The sequence below is a fragment of the Carassius carassius genome, chromosome 15, assembly GCF_963082965.1.
Source record: "Carassius carassius chromosome 15, fCarCar2.1, whole genome shotgun sequence".
NCBI lineage: Eukaryota > Metazoa > Chordata > Actinopteri > Cypriniformes > Cyprinidae > Carassius > Carassius carassius.
The window spans coordinates 31,524,918-31,543,263 of record NC_081769.1 but is presented as its reverse complement, the minus strand read 5'-3'; the positions used below and the strand labels follow the sequence as shown (position 1 = coordinate 31,543,263).

The following is an 18,346-nucleotide window of genomic DNA, read 5'->3' as shown; positions in this document are numbered from 1 at the left end:
ATAAATATAAATAATAATTATTCTTCAAGTTTTATGTTCCATCAAATAAAATAGTTTTTTAAAAATTGTGCAAAAAAATCCACAATTTTGGAGATTTTTGCAGAACAAATGTTACATATTGCAACTTTGGTGTCCTCTCGTATAGGGCTGTCACTTTTGTGAAAAAAAAAATCCTGTTCGATTTTTGAGACATAGGCAAAGTGTTCATTTAATCGTTAGTAAATTGCCTATATTTGGCGTTGATCCGTTTTTCAACACCAAATATAGGCAAATCCACCGACAACTAAACAGGCATTAGGGCGAATGTAAAGAGGGCGCTTGAGACGCGCACAAGTCAGCAATGTGGACTGCCATAACATCAATGAAAAACATTACTGAAGGCTACATTGATATTATGCACTAATAGGCTCTGTGTGTGTGTGTGTGTGTGTGTCAGAACCTGCAGTTGCTGTGTGACGCGCGTTCGCTGCGAGCGTATAGTGACGAGCTGGACGCGCTCCGAGAGAAGGCCGTTAAAATCGATTCCCTGTTTTCGAAACTTGTGTTGGTTGGTCCGATCAATTGTGCAGCTTTTGTGACAAGCTTTTTTTGATTGTGACAGCCCTTTGACATGCTTAATCTTTGATAGGCAGACGCGTGATAACAGCTCGACCGTGAGTGAAACCCGCTTGCGCACGGATGGGAGGGGCGGGTGACATTCATTTTCGGTTTACGTTTTCGGCTGTTTTTTTTATTTCGGCCCGAAACCGATAATGCCATTTCGGCCGAAAATTTTCGGCGGCCGAAATTTCGGTGCACCCCTACTAACCATCATGTCATTTCAAACCCATATGTCTTATTCTTCACTGGAACACAAAAGATGTCTTGAATAATGTTCACGCTGTTCCGACACAATAAAAGTAGCTCCAAAATGTAGAGTACAAAAAAAAAGTAATTCCATATGAATGTTGTGAATCTGGATATACAGATATACGCATAAGGCAAGATTTTCTCACCATATTATTGTTAACTTTTGACTCCTATTTGTACAATCAAAGCGCATAACTGCTTTACTACATTAAAAGAATGACTTTAGCACAACCAAACACCAACTGAATTGGTGGAAGGAATGATTCAACTGCCACTGAACAAATCTGAATTAATATTTTCACTAAATGTCTTGAAGAATGTTCATTCTACTTTATTCTATACAATAAAGCAGCTCCAAAAAGGACAACAAAGAGCCACAAAATAAGATTAAATATGCAAATAAGATTCAAGAGCTATAGCAGTCAAGAATTTCTCTGAAAATTATTGTTCACCTTCATTTTCAGTCTCATTCTTTAGAAGCATGCAACTGCTTTAATACTTTAATGAGCATAAGCAAACGGGGAGCAAATTGGTTCAGTAAAATGAACCGGTTCAAAAGAATGATTCGGTCACGAACCAGAGATCACTCCAGACCGTTTGTCTGAGGATCTGGATTAATAATTTTGTAAATAATATTCAGTTTCTTGCACATGGTACAATATATCGCCAGGAGTCATGGGTATTAATTTGTGTACCTTAGATTCAAGAGCTAGTAGGCAGGCAGATTCTCTGAAATGTATTGTTCACTTTCTCAAACTATCAAAGCACATAACTGCTTCATTACTTTCTTTCAAAGACTGACTAAAGGGTAAGCACACAACATGTGCATGTGAATCAGAGGGAATGATTCAGTGCCACTGAATCTGAACGAATCTCTTCAGTGATTCTGATTCAAAAGAGTCAAGTAGCTAGGGTGAATCAAAACCACTACTTTTGGGTTTACGATTTCTCTACACAGCCTAAGTTCTGCTGAAGCACAATGAGCCAGATTTATGATTCCTTCAGGCTCCTTGTAACCGATTAGTAATTAAAGCATATAATTGCCTTTGGAATGTAAAGTCATTTTTAAACTTGACAATAAGCAATTCAGAGGCACTGATAATGTAGTATTTGATTAAAATTCAAAATTGTCTAATAGCATGATGATATTAATTTCAAAATCCTAATACATCTCTCAGCGGGAGACAAGGAAGAGCTTGAGGCAGGATTATTATCAAATATTTTTGGAACAAGCACTGGAGCACATTTCCATGCACCACAGAAACTGACAGTGATGAGTCCAATCGGGTCAGAATGACTCAAATGGACTCATAATCCGCGTACAGAATCGGCAGCTGTGGTTGCAGATTAATGGCTGGGATTTGCTCTGTTCTGGTCGTTCTACGTAATTTTCCTTGTAGCTTTCAAAACATATTTCAGAGTACAAGTAGAACAAAAATTGCAAATGCCTTGTCATACCAAAGAAGCAAGTCATCACTGCTCCTGAGCGCCATGGACACACGCAGGACAGGCCTTGCGCGCACTGGAAATATCTGCTCTCAGCATTCCTCGTCAAATATATCACCTGCACAGAGTTGCCAAGGTCTACAAATACATCATCCTGTCAGAGCACCTGGAACGCTTGGTAAACAAATGACAATACCCTACAGCCCAAAGGAGTGGCGGCCCAAGCAGGAGGAAAATATTCATTGGTTTTGGGGAATGGGTGTAGGAAACATGCACAGTCTAAAACTTAATCTAAATACAACTAGTTTGCTTTAACTGGTTTGGTTCATAAAACATACAAACCTATTGTGTCAGAAATGACTTGAATGCTTGAATCAGATTTTCGAAGACATTTCTACTTTTAAAGGAACACGCCACTTTAAAAAAAAAAAAAGAGTCTAATTTTCCAATTCCCCTTGAGTTAAACAGTTGAGTTAAACAGTTGAAAAAAGATTCCCTCATTCAATTTTACATTGCAGTACTGCTTTTGAAATGTTACTTGAAAATACTGGTTTGAATATTTTATTGTTTTAATATGTAGCCATGCCTCCTAAAAAAGGGGAAAGTGGCCTTAAAGTCGCTTTACTTTGCTGTTGGTTGCAGAAAACTGAGGTGTGTTTTCCAGATGCAGCTTAATAGCCATATTTCTTGCTGACTGAAAGAGGCTGTGGGAGAGAACAGATGTTCTTGTGTCTCCTGAGGAATGGAACAAGGCAAGGTTAAAAGGCTTGGAAAGCAGTACGGGTCTTACTGGCATTTTCAAATGTGCTTTAGTTTAAACAGTCGGGCAAATAGTTGTGCCGCACATACTAAATGCTTTCAACGCCATTTTTTCTCAAGTTTGAATTTTCTGCAATGTAACATAATAACTCTACATTTAAATTAATGCAGATTCAATATTTAGCAACTTCAGCAACCGCTCATTTACAGTAACAAAAACAGCTGGAAATAGAACTAATGCAAGTATGCAGATGCAAATGCTTGGTCAACATGTTGCAAACCTGCTGTGGTGGGAATCAGACAAACCGAAGATTTAAAGTACCTTGACTTTAGCATTAAACACGGGCTGATTTGGGCCTGTTGGTGCAAATGTTTCAACACTTCAGTTCAATTGAGATTCTTTTGCTGAACCATTAGCACTGCATTGAAACAGTAAAAAGATTTGTTAATATCGACTATAGTTCACATCTTCACTGTTATGAATTTCAGTTGGCCGTGAATGGGTGCCGTCAGAATAAGAATCCAAACAGCTGATAACATCACAATAGTTCACAAGTAATCCACAACATTCCAGTCCATCAATTAACATCAAACTGAAGTGAAAATCTGTGAAATAAAAAACAAATCCATCATTAAGGCATTACTTCTGGCCAAAATATGAGTGCATAATCAAAAATAATGCATCCTTGAGTAAAAAGTCAACTGTTGTCCTCTCACATCAAAATCAACCAACATATCGGTGTTTAGAGATGTTTTGGACTATGTGAACGGTGCTTGATCTGTGCAGATTTCTCTCTTGATTCAGACAAGATTCCTTTTTCCACTGGAGAAAGCAATATTATGGAAAGAAGGCTTGTATTTTAGCTGGAAGCAATGTTTTTATTATTTTTTTAAATAAACATTTAAATGACTTATTTTTACTTCGCAAGATGTTAACTGAAGGACTGGAGTGGTGTGGATTACTTGTGGATTATTGTGATGTTTTTATCAGCTGTTTGGACTCTCATTCTGACGGCACCTATTCACTGCAAAAGCATTCATTGGTTCATTTCTCCAAATCTGTTCTGATAAAGAAACAAACTCATCTACATCTTGGATGGCATGAGGGAGAGCACATTTCAGCAAACTTTAATTTTTGGGTGAACTATTCCTTTAAGTATGTTTTGGGTTAAAGTGACAGTGGCAAAACTGAATTTTGACTTTTCAAATCTAAAAGCCCTTGACTGAAGTGGGCTGTGAGAAAAAAAATTATGTAGCAAAACATTCAAATATGACCTCGACCAACGGTCTCATTTGCATATTAGGACTCCCACATTGAACACTGTACAGCGACTGAAGCCTTGCCAGGTCGTATTTCTCCCACAGACAAAGACAGAGGAATGCAGAGAAATTGTCAAGAGCGGTCAAATCATACACTTTCCATGGTAACTCAAGACCGTCATGTGTCATCACAAGCATTTTGAAGTACTTACTTCCATAAAATGACACGATAGCAGTTATGTGAGCTCAAAATGTTTGACCTGACTCATGTCAGTCGACCTCAGCTTCTGCATTATGCACTTGTTTTTTCTCTCTCAAGAGTAAGCCATTTGAATATTCAGAGCTTTTCACCTTGTTTACTGTAAGCTGTAAGCCATATGTGCATGTAGGAGGATAAATGGATGGTTGGTGAACAAGCAGACCCTTAAAAAAACATGGATTAACAGACTGCCGACTCTGACTAATGGACCTATTGTGTGCAGCTGATGCACATTAATGAAGACCTGTGTGCATGATGAACTACATATTTCTGATCCATTTTAATTATTTACATTATTAAACTGTAAAAACTATATATATATATATATATATATATATATTATGGCTGTCATATGATTAATCGCGCAAAATAAGTTTGTTTAAATAATATGTGTATGTACTGTGTATAGTTTTTGTTTATATAAATACACACACATGCATGTGAAAAAAATTATAAAAACCCAGCAATATTTATTTGATTTAACAATAAATATTATTACTATTAATAGCAGTGTTTCTATATATTCTATATTTATTTTTTTTATTTTATTATTGTTTATATAATGTATTTTTTTATTTATATAATAATAATAATAATAATAATAATTTATTATTATTAGCTATATTCAGTTAGACTCTTCTTTTCTTTTTTCACTTTTTTTATTCATTTATTTTTTAAAGTGAAACTGACCAAATCGACACCTTTGTACTTAAAGGAACACACCACTGTTTTTGAAAATAGGCTCATTATCCAACTCCCCTAGAGTTAAACAGATGAGTTTTACCGTTTTTGAATCCATTCAGCCGATATCTTCGGGTCTGGCGTAAGCACTTTTAGCTTAGCTTTGCATAGATCATTGAATCTGATTAGACCATTAGCATCTCGCTCAAAAATTACCAAAGACTTTCAATATTTTTCCTATTTAAAACTTTACACTTCTGTAGTTACATCGTGTAAGTCCAACGGAAAATGAAAAGTTGCGATTTTCTAGGCCGATACGACTCCGTCAGCAAGAAATATGGCTATTAAGCTGCATTTGGAAAACACACCTCAGCTTTCAGCAGCCAAAAGCAAAGTAAAGCAACTTAAAGTCCACTTTTCCCTTTTTTAGGATGCATGGCTACTTATTAAAACAATAAAATAGTCAAACCAGCATTTTCAAGTAACATTTCAAAAGCAGTACTGCAATATAAAGTTAAATGAACGATGAGACTAGTGTGATAAAATCCCTTACTAACCTTGCTTGTAGAAAGTTACATGCAGACTTTCAACTTCAATGCAGTAATGCATGACCAAAATGTATTAACCTAGTAAAGTATTCCCACATCTAAAGCACTATTTAGAAATCTTTGCAGCTCAAAGAATAAATTAGTTTTGCTGAATAATCTACGCAAATGCTTTAACAAAAATACAAGCTTTTAAAAATCCCACAAAGTTGACACAGTTTACTTCCATTCAAACAGTGCTACTTTAACTTTGATATCTGAGCAGAAAATAAAACAAAACTAGGTCAATATCATATTCTGTAACAACTGATATCCCCAAAATACTAGAAAAGCTTTAGTCTACAAGATTTTTTTTAATTCGCTTTTCTTTTAAATCTGCCTGATAAAAATTAGATTTTTGTTATGTAAATGTCTCTGACCTCTATTTGGTATAATGTTCAAAAACAGATAATTCCTCTTGAAAAACCTATGAACTAGTTATGAACTAGAAGAGCTGGCACAGTGACAGTCTTGTCAATAACACATGCTGTTACCAAATGTTGATCAAGACACCAAAGAGACCATGGGGGAAGCCTGAACATTTAATGTGTCAAGAGAAAATACGTTTTATGGGAAAACATCTGTATGGTCTGTAATTAAACATGTTGACTAATATCATACTTCAAAACCCCAGAAGAACCCTTCATAAACCGAGGCTATAAGACCACATCAGACAGAAACCAGAGCAAACATCACAACTATCAGAAAACCAGATTAAAGGTCAATTTTTTGCAATTTTTTGTTCTTTTTATGTTTTCAGGAACTAATGAAACATTCCTTACCCATTTGACAGTCATCTAATGAGCCCAAAATATTGAAAATCATTAAATTAATCAAAGACAAAAACCAAACTACTTCCAGAAAACAAACTTTAATCTGCAAAATTAATAAAAGCTGTATGAATCAGAGCTATAAAGAGCAACTTGAATGTACATGGAAAACCAGAATGACGCTCATTTATGTTTCCTACTCATTGTCTAATGCTAAAGTACAAACAGCGCCATTGCATAAATCTAGTGCAAAATCCCTGAACTCAACAAGCTCTGAATGGTCATCCAGCGAGAGGAGAGACTATCTGCCACGGCCAGAAGGGATCAAATGCTCACCGTAAAACCGAAAGCTCACGTCACGCTTCTAATTAAGAAGCGGTGCCAAACGAGAGATGAGAAAAACACATGCTAGCCGTATGATGTGAGGACAGCCTGACGTCGACGTACAAGATATATTTATAGAGAGGATTTAATCCACGTCTCTGGCTTAGCTGCGGCGAGATGCAAGCCAACACGTTCGCTCTAACCCACTCCCAGTAACTGTAGAGAACGAGACAAGAAAATAACATGCAAAACAACATGGGGAACAAATAAAACCCATTTGGTTGCTGTTCTACATTATTCATTAGATGCTGTCTTGTCCAAAGCGAACTATAAAGATTGAATCTACTGTTGGGTTAATAATAGGGCAATCAACAATTCCTTGATTCATTCTTGAGTTTTGAAACGAGTCACTGGAATGAACTTAACATAAATTAATCAAACTTAGCAACGATGTTGTTTTTCTTCAACAACTGCTTTAACGTTTCATATTAGTGAGTTGAACGATTGCAAAATTTGATAAACATAGCCTTTGGGGCTTTTTTGCAACTCAAATCAATTTCAACAGCAAAAGTCATATTTTAAAAATATCTCAGTTTTCTTAAAAATTATTTTCTGGTTGACTTATGGTTTGACTGACTCTTTTTACTGATATGTCATTCGAGTCATTAGCATTCTGCTCTACAGGCTCAATGCTGTTTGAACAAACAGATAACATTTAATCTGAATCAAAACTGGTAAAACCAGCCGTTTCTACATGGTTATTTGACTGTAAGACATCTATCAATGATTCCTCGAATTAGAGCTTTGAATCGATTCACTGCAATGGACAGTTTGAACTAATCCACATAAATTAATCAAACTTGAATGAATCGACAACTGTTTAAACACTTTCATACTGCGGAGTTGTACGATTGCAAAATTTGAGAATTTTTTGTGCACTCAAATCCATTCCAACAGAAGAAGTCTAATTTTAACGCCCAAAAAGCTTGAATCTCAACCTTCACTGCAATTAACAATTTGAACTAATTACCATTAATGAATCAAACTTGCAAACTCTGATGTTGCTTTTCTAAAACAGCTGCTTTAATGCTTTCATATTCACAAGCAGTACAATTTTTCTTTGAGAAATTTAACTTTTGGTTCTTTTTTTGCAACTCAACTTAAAAAATAGCTCAAACTCACTCAGGTTTTCTTGATAATTCTCTTTTTAAAAATCTGTCTGTTATGTTCTTTATACTGATTCTGCACCAACATCAGTTGACTTTGGGTTTGACTGACTCTTGAAAATGTCATTCGAGTCATTAGCATTCTCCTCTACTGGCTCAATGCAATCTGAATAAACAGATAACATTTAATCTATACGAAATCTGATAAAACCAGCCATTCCTACATGGTTGTTTAATCATAAAGTTTATCTGTTAGTTTAACACGCAACTCTGCGGTTGTGGAAAGAACATTCCCAAAACACCAATGTAAACACTTCTGATTGTAAAAGCGGCTGATTACAAGCGACCACAAAGACTCATCAATGATGTTTGTGAAGGCCAGAATGACTAATTCTATTGCTCATAGTTGGAGTTAGTGATTTGAACAAACCGCTAACCCAAAATAATAAACTTCAGAGCATGAGTTGACCCGGACAAGTACGAAAGTGATGTTCTTTTGCAACCAAGGATCATAACAATCCACTTACAATAAACCCGATCCTAGATTTAACCGGCATTGTTAACAAAATCAAATATAAGATAAAAAAACATTTGCTGAAGCAACCATGCCATTTTTGATTGCATCTACAATTCTGAAGTTCCTTTATAAATGAGACTTGTTTCTGAACATTTCATTCACAAGTTCAATGCTGTACCAGGTGCGCTATCGAGCAAGTTTACATCACGAAAACCATACATATGACGCTCATTACGTAATGCGAACATCAAAGTGCACTATGAGGAAAGTGTTTTGAGGTCAACACAAAGTATGGTACAAGGAACCATCTGAAAATAATCTTTATTAATTGATATTTTGCCCTGTAATTATAATTTGTATAATTTGTTGGTGATTTACTGCCTCTAGTGTTAATTTTAGCTGGAAACTGCAGTGAATTGGTACATTTTGGGAGTTTTATAAAAATGTAGGTAGAAGCACATTTTTCCTAAAGCCATTGTTATATTTTTGACTGCTAGCGATAAAAGGCCTTTATATTGTAAGCGACCTACGCTACATCTTCAAACTAAGTCCCTTTTCAACTCCCATGCCACATCTGGAGAGTTGTTAGGTGAAAAAAAAACACCCTGCACGCCTGAAACAGGTTAATCAAAGTCTTTATGATTACTAGAAAGTTACAAGCATGCGTTTTTGTTCAACATTGGCACTGAAACCAGCAGAAATGCTGATCTCGAGGGTCTTGAAAACACACAATCAAATGACTTGTAAACAACGATATGGCATGTTTATCTGTAGGCAGATTACATCACCATTTGGTCACTAGAAACAAATGGTGGAAAGCAGATCAGAGAATCGCAGATCCCTCCCTGATCATTTTGGAAGAAAAGGGGTAAAATAAATTTGGAGATGTTATTATTTGACTTGGATCAACGAACAACCTCCTAGAAACCAGATAGCAACATGATAAACTACTCAGCAACACATTGGCAATGTAGTGGCACATTTTGCACTGAAAAGCACCATATAAAACAAGTGTATGTCAGAAATCTTTTTTTTTTAAACATTCTGTGGCGTTTTTGCAGAATGATTCAAATCAAAACGTCCATCAGAGTTAATTTTGCCAGTTCATGTCTATTCAGAAATGGAGATTCTGAGCCCCTGCGTGTTTTCCCACACATCTCAATGGCTTTTCCCCATCTGGTTTTCACATACATCGTGTGAAACAGTCTAAACTATCATTACATCCGACTCAAACATTAGCTGAACACTTGACCCAGGTCACATCAGCCTGTGAATAATACATTCATTTTACCATGTAATGGCAACACCACTAACTGAAACTGAGCCAAATGCAACACATGAATCAAGTCCTTCAAAAATAACCGAAAAAGAAACATATCAGACTCAATTTTAATGGTGTTTGTCAATGCAAAACTCATCCACTCATTCGCTCATGCTTCAAACTGAAATCATGACTGACTACAAAAACTAAAATACGAGAGGCTACAACGAGAACAATGATACTCACCACTTATTGAGCTTACGGCTTAATTTGAGAGGTTTATAATTAATCACGGCACTCAGACACAAGCCCTTAAAGACGCTTGGCGATGTTCTTATCAACAGGGTTTTGATTAATAAAAGGGAAAGTTTTATTATTATCGCCAACTGAATGCTCTCACCAAAATGTTTTCATATTCCAGTATATTACGATCTCCAGAGTTTGTGAGCAGTGAGGAAGAAGTGGAGAAGCCGAAGATTTGTGAATAGTCCGCTGTCTGCTGAAGTGTGCTATCTTATTAAAGCTGCAGAGCCTGAGTACATAATTATAGCTGCTCGTGAGGGCGAAAGTAGTCAAATCTGCATTACAGAAGTGAGATAAGAGCCTTCAAATTAGTACTTCCTTTATAGAGGACACAATAACATAGGTAAAGCTCTGGAAGAGCCACAGAGCGGCTGTGAGAAAGCAAAAAGAAGAGACTGTAAAAAAAAAAAAAAAAAAATCAGAGATTATATATTTAGACAAATGAGATAAAAGTCAAATGATACTTGAAAAATTCTGGAATACAAAAGCCATAAATATCAGATAAAATTGAATGATAATTTAAATTTCATAACCGTGACAAACTCAGGCTATGAAAAACTGACATGCTTGAGTACACGTTAAAGAAAATCAATATCTGTACAATATATTGGATATTTTTGTGATTTTCCCCATGAACTTTTTTTCCCTATAAAGTCTCCAAAAAAAAAAAATGAAAAAAAACCCCCCAGAAAATAAATATAATCTAAATTAAAAAATACATTATTTAATTAAAAATTTAACAAAATGAATTCAATAAAATGGAAATGTAAGATTAAATTTGATTACATAAATCTCATCAAGAAATTTCATCATTTTTTATTAAATAATTTTAATTCAATTTAAATGTAAAATTAAAGTTCATAAAACAAATAGATTTCATCATATTGTATTAATTCAAGCAACAAAATCAAGCAGACCATCCCTCTAATTAAAAACAAAACAAATAAAAAAGGTTTTTTAAAGACAGTGAAATGAACAATAAAATAAACAGTGAATAAGGGCTGAATTGTTTTTTTATATATAAATTATAATTTGTGGCACTCTTATAATAGTATGTGAATACACTGTTAATGAAAGAAGCGTCACAACAAAAAAAACTGTATGCAAAAAAAACTTATAGTCTTGCAATACAAAGGAAACTAACATGAGGCTCACAACTGTCACTTTATTCACTGGCTGAATCGAGACAATCACAACTTCCCTGTTTTTAGTGACAGATAAAGGCTGGATTGTCCACATAATAGGCAGTGGAAAATGGGGAGCAGATTACTTGCATCTTATTTAACCACAGACGGCACTGTTGTGTCCGCTGAGACTGCGTTAAATTTGCAGTTACATGAGCTTAATGTACACGAGTTAAAAATGCCAAAAAGGCATTTTGGCATTTAGCATTCTACACTTTGACATGCTAACAGTAACTGCTGGATTGTGAGCACGGTAAAACTTTGAGAAGTTGTGTTTTTTAATTCGTCCTCTTTAAAGCAATGCCTCTTTATCCTAACTCACTTCCTTCTACAATAATTTCAAGAAAAGTTTCGCAAAAATAAATTAGTCAACTTGTTAGACAACCCATCAACTATTTTTTTTCAAACAATTTTTAACAACAAAAATGTCAGTAACCATTCTCTTGAAATCTTTATATATAATGCATTATAAAAGTATCTTTAATTAATTATTTATGCTTTAATTGTAATGCACCTTGTTATGTAGGATCTCACAAATAATTATAACCACTTATACAATATCTATTCAGTGTTACACCTTTAGTGCATTAAAACACATGACAACTCTTTATAATGCATTATACATAATGGCTTCAAGTAAAGTGTTTTTTCTTCATTCAAAAAAGACAAGAAACAAATGATTTGCACCAACCAACATGAAGCAGCAGACGGGTTTATTCACAAACAACTGCATATGTATGTCAGCTGTCATCCCCGGTGTCATTTATTTTCTTTTGTCAATGACAGCATATAAGCCACTTCCTCAGAGCCCCAATGAAGAAGCAGCCTAATAAAGGATTGGGATTGGTTTAAGATGATTAGCTGCGTTAACAGGGCACCAGAGTAAATCCAAGGTTATGTAACCGAACAGGCATTGTCATCAACTAGTGTCCAAGTTCCTTCGAAACAAGCACTCGCCAATCAGATTACAGCTAGAGGTTCAACAGGCACACAGCCTGAGCAAGACAACTTCTGGGCAGATCATAAAGTATATTGTGTGCATTTTAATAAATCTTCCTAGTTTTTGTAGATCAGAGCTATTTATTTGATGAAAGCTAGACAGGAACAGACATTACATTTTGGATTTGGAGAAATTTAGCATCAATCACTTGCTCATCAATGGATCCTCTGCAGTGAATGGGTGCCATCAGAATGAGAGTCCAAACAGCAGATAAAAACAATAATAATCCACACCACTCCAGTCCATCAATTAACATGGCCCGAGGTTGAGTACATTTTCATCTTTAGGTGAATTATTCTTTTAAAGACTCGTGCACAATAACTGCATGAAGATACCTTCAAAAACAATACATCCCATGCAGTTCTATTTGGTCAATTTCAGGCTATTCATTTTGTTTCATAATCTTTCGTGAGCAAATCTGAAATGCTGGACAGGAATGATGCAGATGATTTTGTGCTCAAGAATAATTCATGAACCTGAAATTTTCAAGCGGAGAAAAAAACATTACATGAATAAAATACATCTGATCAATTATTCAGCGCCACAGCCGTCAGCATTTCACATTCACAAGAACGGTCATGTTCAACAACTTCAGCATCCGTCCTCGTAGAGCGCAAGCGGAGAGAAGGCCTATGGCTACATGCTTGAAATGAGAACGGAACGAACATCCGCCTCCAATGGAAATACGCCATGCATTTTTCAAAGTTGTCATTGGCACTTTGAGGAAAATGGTCCATACTGAATGCGTCAATGCATTCAAGTGTGCAAAAATTTAGCTTTAAATGTTTAAGGCATTTTCCCTCAGGAAGTCAAAAGACGTTTACTACATTGCAACTCCATGATCAAAGTGAATTTGGTTCATATGAATATATTAATGGGTGGAATTCAATCACATCAAATTCTGAAAGCAGATCTAGGAGTAACTTGCAAGTATAAATGGCATCATTAACATTTGCAAATGGTTCTCTATGCCCAAAAACATTCCTAGCTTTAAACATCATTAAAACAACATAAAAATACGGTAAAAACTGAAAAACCTTTCCACTACTGTTCTTGCACCCAATATCAAAACATGTGGGTAATTCCGAAACTCTCTCTAAACCATTTAAAACACAACTGTAACACAGAAACTATACTGATGCGTCTACTGCATACTGTAATACAATATGTACTGCAAAAAGTAACTATTTATGAACACTAGTGACTTTATAAATGTCATAAGCAATAACACTATGTTTTACAATGATTTCACCAGAGTTAAGGTCATTTTATGCATTCAGCTTCACATTATGCCCAAAAAACACTGCTTACACATGGTTAAATCATTGTAATTGGCTTATTTCTTTTTAAGATTGAGATGAAAAGGAACATTTACCATTTTGGGTTTTCTCTATATGCTTTTAAGAGGAACTTCCAAAAAAGTGACAAAAGAAATCTGACAATTATAGAAATATTTTGTTTTCAAATGGTGGTAGACTTTTTCAGCCAAATTTCAGCCAATCTGAGATGCTAACACTGATTTAAAAAAAGCTCAGAAATTGCAAGTCAATTTCCAGAAATGTTGCAAAGAAATGACAAGCGACACACTGAATTAAATATGAAATTAAGTTGAAAGACTAAAATAGTATTGTCTTGTACAACACACTCCAATTAACTTTTTCATACATACCTATTTTTGTATTATTATTATTATTTAATTTTCTACATCAAAATGTCATATTTCAATGTGCTATTTATATTTTTTCTGTAAAATTGAAAAGTGAAAACTGTTTATCCCTAAACTCTTTTTCAGTGAACATCAGCCATCCTGCCATCTAGCTAGATATTAGCATCAAACCATTAAAAAAAAACAGTCAATCACCATCCACGCCCAATTCAAAGGGTGAATAATATTTCAGCGACGTCTCATTGTTAAGTGCATGACTGCTGAAGCACACAGCTGTGTTGCGGCAGGGTTATGTAGTTAACTGTGTGAGTGGCATGTGAGTATCTCTTCAAGTCACCCAGACAGCCTGTCGGTAGGCGGGTTGATGCTGAGGTCATGCTGCCAGAGACGAGAGGTCAGCCGGGACACAGGCTTTCCTGGGTGATGGAGTGGGGTCTGGGAAATGGCTGTTTAATCAGAGGGAAGGCTGCTCCCCCCCCCCACTGGCACCAGGGGCATTGTTTCCACTAATCCTTCAGAGCCCCCCGTCCCACCGAGCACCGCAGCCACCGGGGGAAAAAAAACACAGCAGGAAACCAGGGCCCGAGGCACCCAGGAAAGAGACCAAGATCACTGTTTGTTCAACAGCGAAGTAAAGGGGATGCAAGAGTTTGACTTCTTAACACCTGCCACTCGGATCAAAGGGACATAATAATAATCGAGGAGGGAAAGTCAAAGTACATGGCATAATGTTTAGTGCAATCCTAGTTCAGATGCAAACAGATAAAGTAGCATGACACAGACATACTGACAAACACATCTGGGATATATCCTGATTGTGTGTAGTAGATATTCTGGGAGCATTCAGGGTTATGTCATACACACTGAAAGCTTTTGCTTCCTACAAATGGTACATGTTAATGCATTAAAGCCAGAGCAGCTTTTTCAAGTGCACTTCAATTGGAAATGATATGTTACGCTTAGCATCAGCTTAGGGTTTAAAACCATTGCTTTAGAAAAAAAAACTAGTTTTTTTCATAATCTAAAACAAACAGATATCTGGTGCAAGATGAGCATTTCAGGATGCAACACGACGGTCAGTGTTTTTTCATCAAAATGACAGCAAATATGTTTTGATATCACTTTATAAGAAATGATATGATTGAAATATGAAATTATTGTTAGATTATTTATTTGAATTCTTAACGGATCATTAAAGTATATTTAAATAGTTAAAAGATCATTCATATTTTTACACACATGAATGTTTTGGACTGAATGGAACTGCATGTGATTATAAAATATCAAACCAAGTAAATATTATTTGAAAGAAAAGAGCACATGCACAATATTCCAACAAAGCATTTCTCAAAAAAATAATAATAATAATAATAATTCACTGATCATCATGACATCAGTTGCTCAAGTCAATACAAACACACCAGAAAAGTGAAATGTTGAATTTTTTCAGTTTCAAATCTAATGCAATGGCATTCACACATTTAAAAGTCTATAAATACTTTGTCTTCATTATGAACAATACATCTATTATTTTAATCATGACAAATCTAATAAGAATGTATTTTGTGAAATGTTTCGGCTTAAAAAAAAAACACAAATTTCTTTGACATCTTCAAAAAATCTTTAAACCATCTTTAATAAAAAAAAGAACGGCATAAAAAGAACATCTTTTGAGAAATTATTTGTTTTAAAAACATAAAAAAAAATATATATAAAATTTCAATTTAATTATGAGAATGAATTTATTTAATAAGTCTCTAAAACACCTTTAATTTGTATATAATAGAATGGATGTCATAAAAACAATGTCTTTTTGGTTTTTAAAAATAAATCAAATATAATTTAATATTAAATTTAAATATAATTAAAAATCTTTATTTAACATTAAAAACACTTGATATTGATATTTTGTAATTTACTCGAATGGCATTCATAAATTCTAAGTGTGCAAATATTTTTTAGGGCCGTTGCACATGATTGACAGATCTTTTATCTACAGTATAACAATATTTAGGATTTATTAGTTAGTTGCAATGTCTCAGCATTTTTGACAGAAGAAATCCATCTGTTCTTACCGGTCATATTCAGCATTGTCCTTGTCGCAGCGAGCATCTTTATGTTTCTGCCAGTCTTTGCCATGTTTGCATGTGGTGAGGAGAACCACATCTTCAGCATTATGGATGTGATGAAGTGCATTCCTGGTATCAGATCCAATCCCAGTCAGATAGCGCTTGCCTTTAAAAACCAGCACATATTTCCTAAAGGGAGGGATGGTGTTGTATTTTAAATACCCCCTTTCTCCTCCAGTCCGGGGGTGATCTTTGGAGAACAAGGGGATGGAGATGTCAAAATTGGGTCTGAAGTTCTCGGTGCTGATGCTGGCTTTGGCCAACATGGCTTGTCCGATATCAAACCCCAAATCCTCTGTGTAATCCGGCCATGTGCCTGAATACAGGTTAAAGATCAGGTGGTTCCTCCCGTTATTCCATAGGTTCAAGTTCTGGATCTTAGTTTTGAGGTTGTGGACATATTGAGGAGACAGCTGGTCTCGGTCCAGAGTGTCGAGGTTCAAAACAAAGAGACAAGCCTGTCCCGGGTCAGATGTGTAGAATCTGGAGCCCTCGATGGAGGACAAGATGTTTTGGTAGCTTTCTGAGATCTTCTCACCTTTCTGTTGAGGATAGACATAGACTTTGAAGCCGTTCCTCCTGCACAAGGAGAAGTCAAAGCAGGAGTCCATTCTGCACTTAGAAGCTCTGGAGTTGTCCTCTCTTTTGTGTCTCGGAGAAGCGCGGACATTGTAGTCCTCCGTTTCAGTCTGATCCCATGGAATAAAAGCTTGTAAGGGGTCTGAGAAGTAGGGCCAGTGTGGATGGGGGTCATCCCCTCGGTTTTGACTCCTTCTGGAAGCTGGTCCCTGCAGGTAAAAGAGGAGAATGAGGCTCACGCCTGCAGAGAACAGAATTAAATAGCGTTTTTTGGCCTGCATGTGTCCTTAGATCCAGATGGAGCTGGTTGCTGATGAATGCAAAGGTCTCAACTCCTGCTGGACAGCATCTTCCACAGACCTGCAGGGATTTGATGCTCTCAACTTCCACCTTGTGATTCCAATCCCAAATCCAGAGCATGTGGGCGACTTAACCTTAAACCCTTGTTATGGATCTACCTCTCTCCTCTCTGGTCCCTTCGTTCACATTAGACAGCATCTAAACTCCTGACAGATAACACCTGAACCCTGCTGGCCATCGGGACTGTTCTGGATCAATGGAAACCATCAGAAAAAGTACTTTCAGAGAAGACTTCTTCAAATCCAGCTCGGAGATATCACAAACAGCAGAAGCGGTCAGAGAAATGTCCAAGTGCTGGAATCTCATGTGATGCGCCTAAGTCAGAAAGACCCTGTCACAAACTTCCCGAGCGGATAAATCCCCACAAATCCGTGTATTCTCACATATTTTCCTCTGACAAATCCTCCAAAGGCTGGTTGTCTTTACAATCGTGCCGTTGTTTTATAAACCCTCGTAAAAATATCACAAACCGACACGTTTTTCTATTCCCTGCTACATTCTCAGAGCGTTCGCGACGCCGACGATACAACGTTACGTTCCAACGCTTTAATCTGAAGTGTCCAGTTCCGATTGTTACATTGTAGCATTCCAATCCCAGCACGACGCCTGCTGACGTCACGCGCTTCCGTCGTACACCGCGCCATGATAGGCTCGCGTCATTTCCGAGCGGGCCGACGCTACTGTAACCCTTTCACGGCCAAAGTCGAGCGTGAAGTTATTTTAAAGCAACAACAGCAAATGTATTTCTCAAAATATAAAGACAGGCAAAATTATTCAGACACTTAAGCCACACTTTAAAATATCAGAGGGGTTTTGTATTAGATATCAGAATATCAGTAAGTAGCTTTTATTTTAAACATGGCTACTTTTCAAATCAAATACAAAAATAGATTTGAGATTAAACAATTCAGGTCGTCATACGTTCGGCTGTAAAGTTAACATGGCTGCTTCTTGTTAAATTTAGACTTATGCAAAACATATTTATGTAAAAGCAAATTAAGACTTTATATTTTATCCTCAAACCCTATAAAACAAAGAATAAGATTCTGAAATTTAAGATTTGTGAACAATATCAGTTGCATAGCTCACAAAAATGCCACTGAAAGTATAGAAAATGGCACAAAATTCTAATAACATATGTCAGAGTTGACACTCCTATTACTAGAAACTGGTTTAAAACATGATTTAACAATATTAAAGTTGCCAAAAACATTTAGAAGTGGCACAATGTGATGACTGGCAACTGACT

General features: G+C 36.0%; 1 protein-coding gene across 1 annotated transcript in view; it reads right to left on the bottom strand.

Moving 5' to 3' along the window:
- The window catches only part of LOC132158892 (exostosin-1a-like), a 55,570-nt gene extending 37,853 nt beyond the window's left edge, over positions 1 to 17,717 (bottom strand). The window contains exon 1 of the mRNA XM_059568506.1: positions 16,105 to 17,717. Within this exon, the coding sequence (XP_059424489.1) occupies positions 16,105 to 17,018 (914 nt within the window). The 5' untranslated portion in view covers positions 17,019 to 17,717. The remainder of the gene's footprint in view (positions 1 to 16,104) is intronic.
- Positions 17,718 to 18,346: the final 629 nt, after the last annotated feature.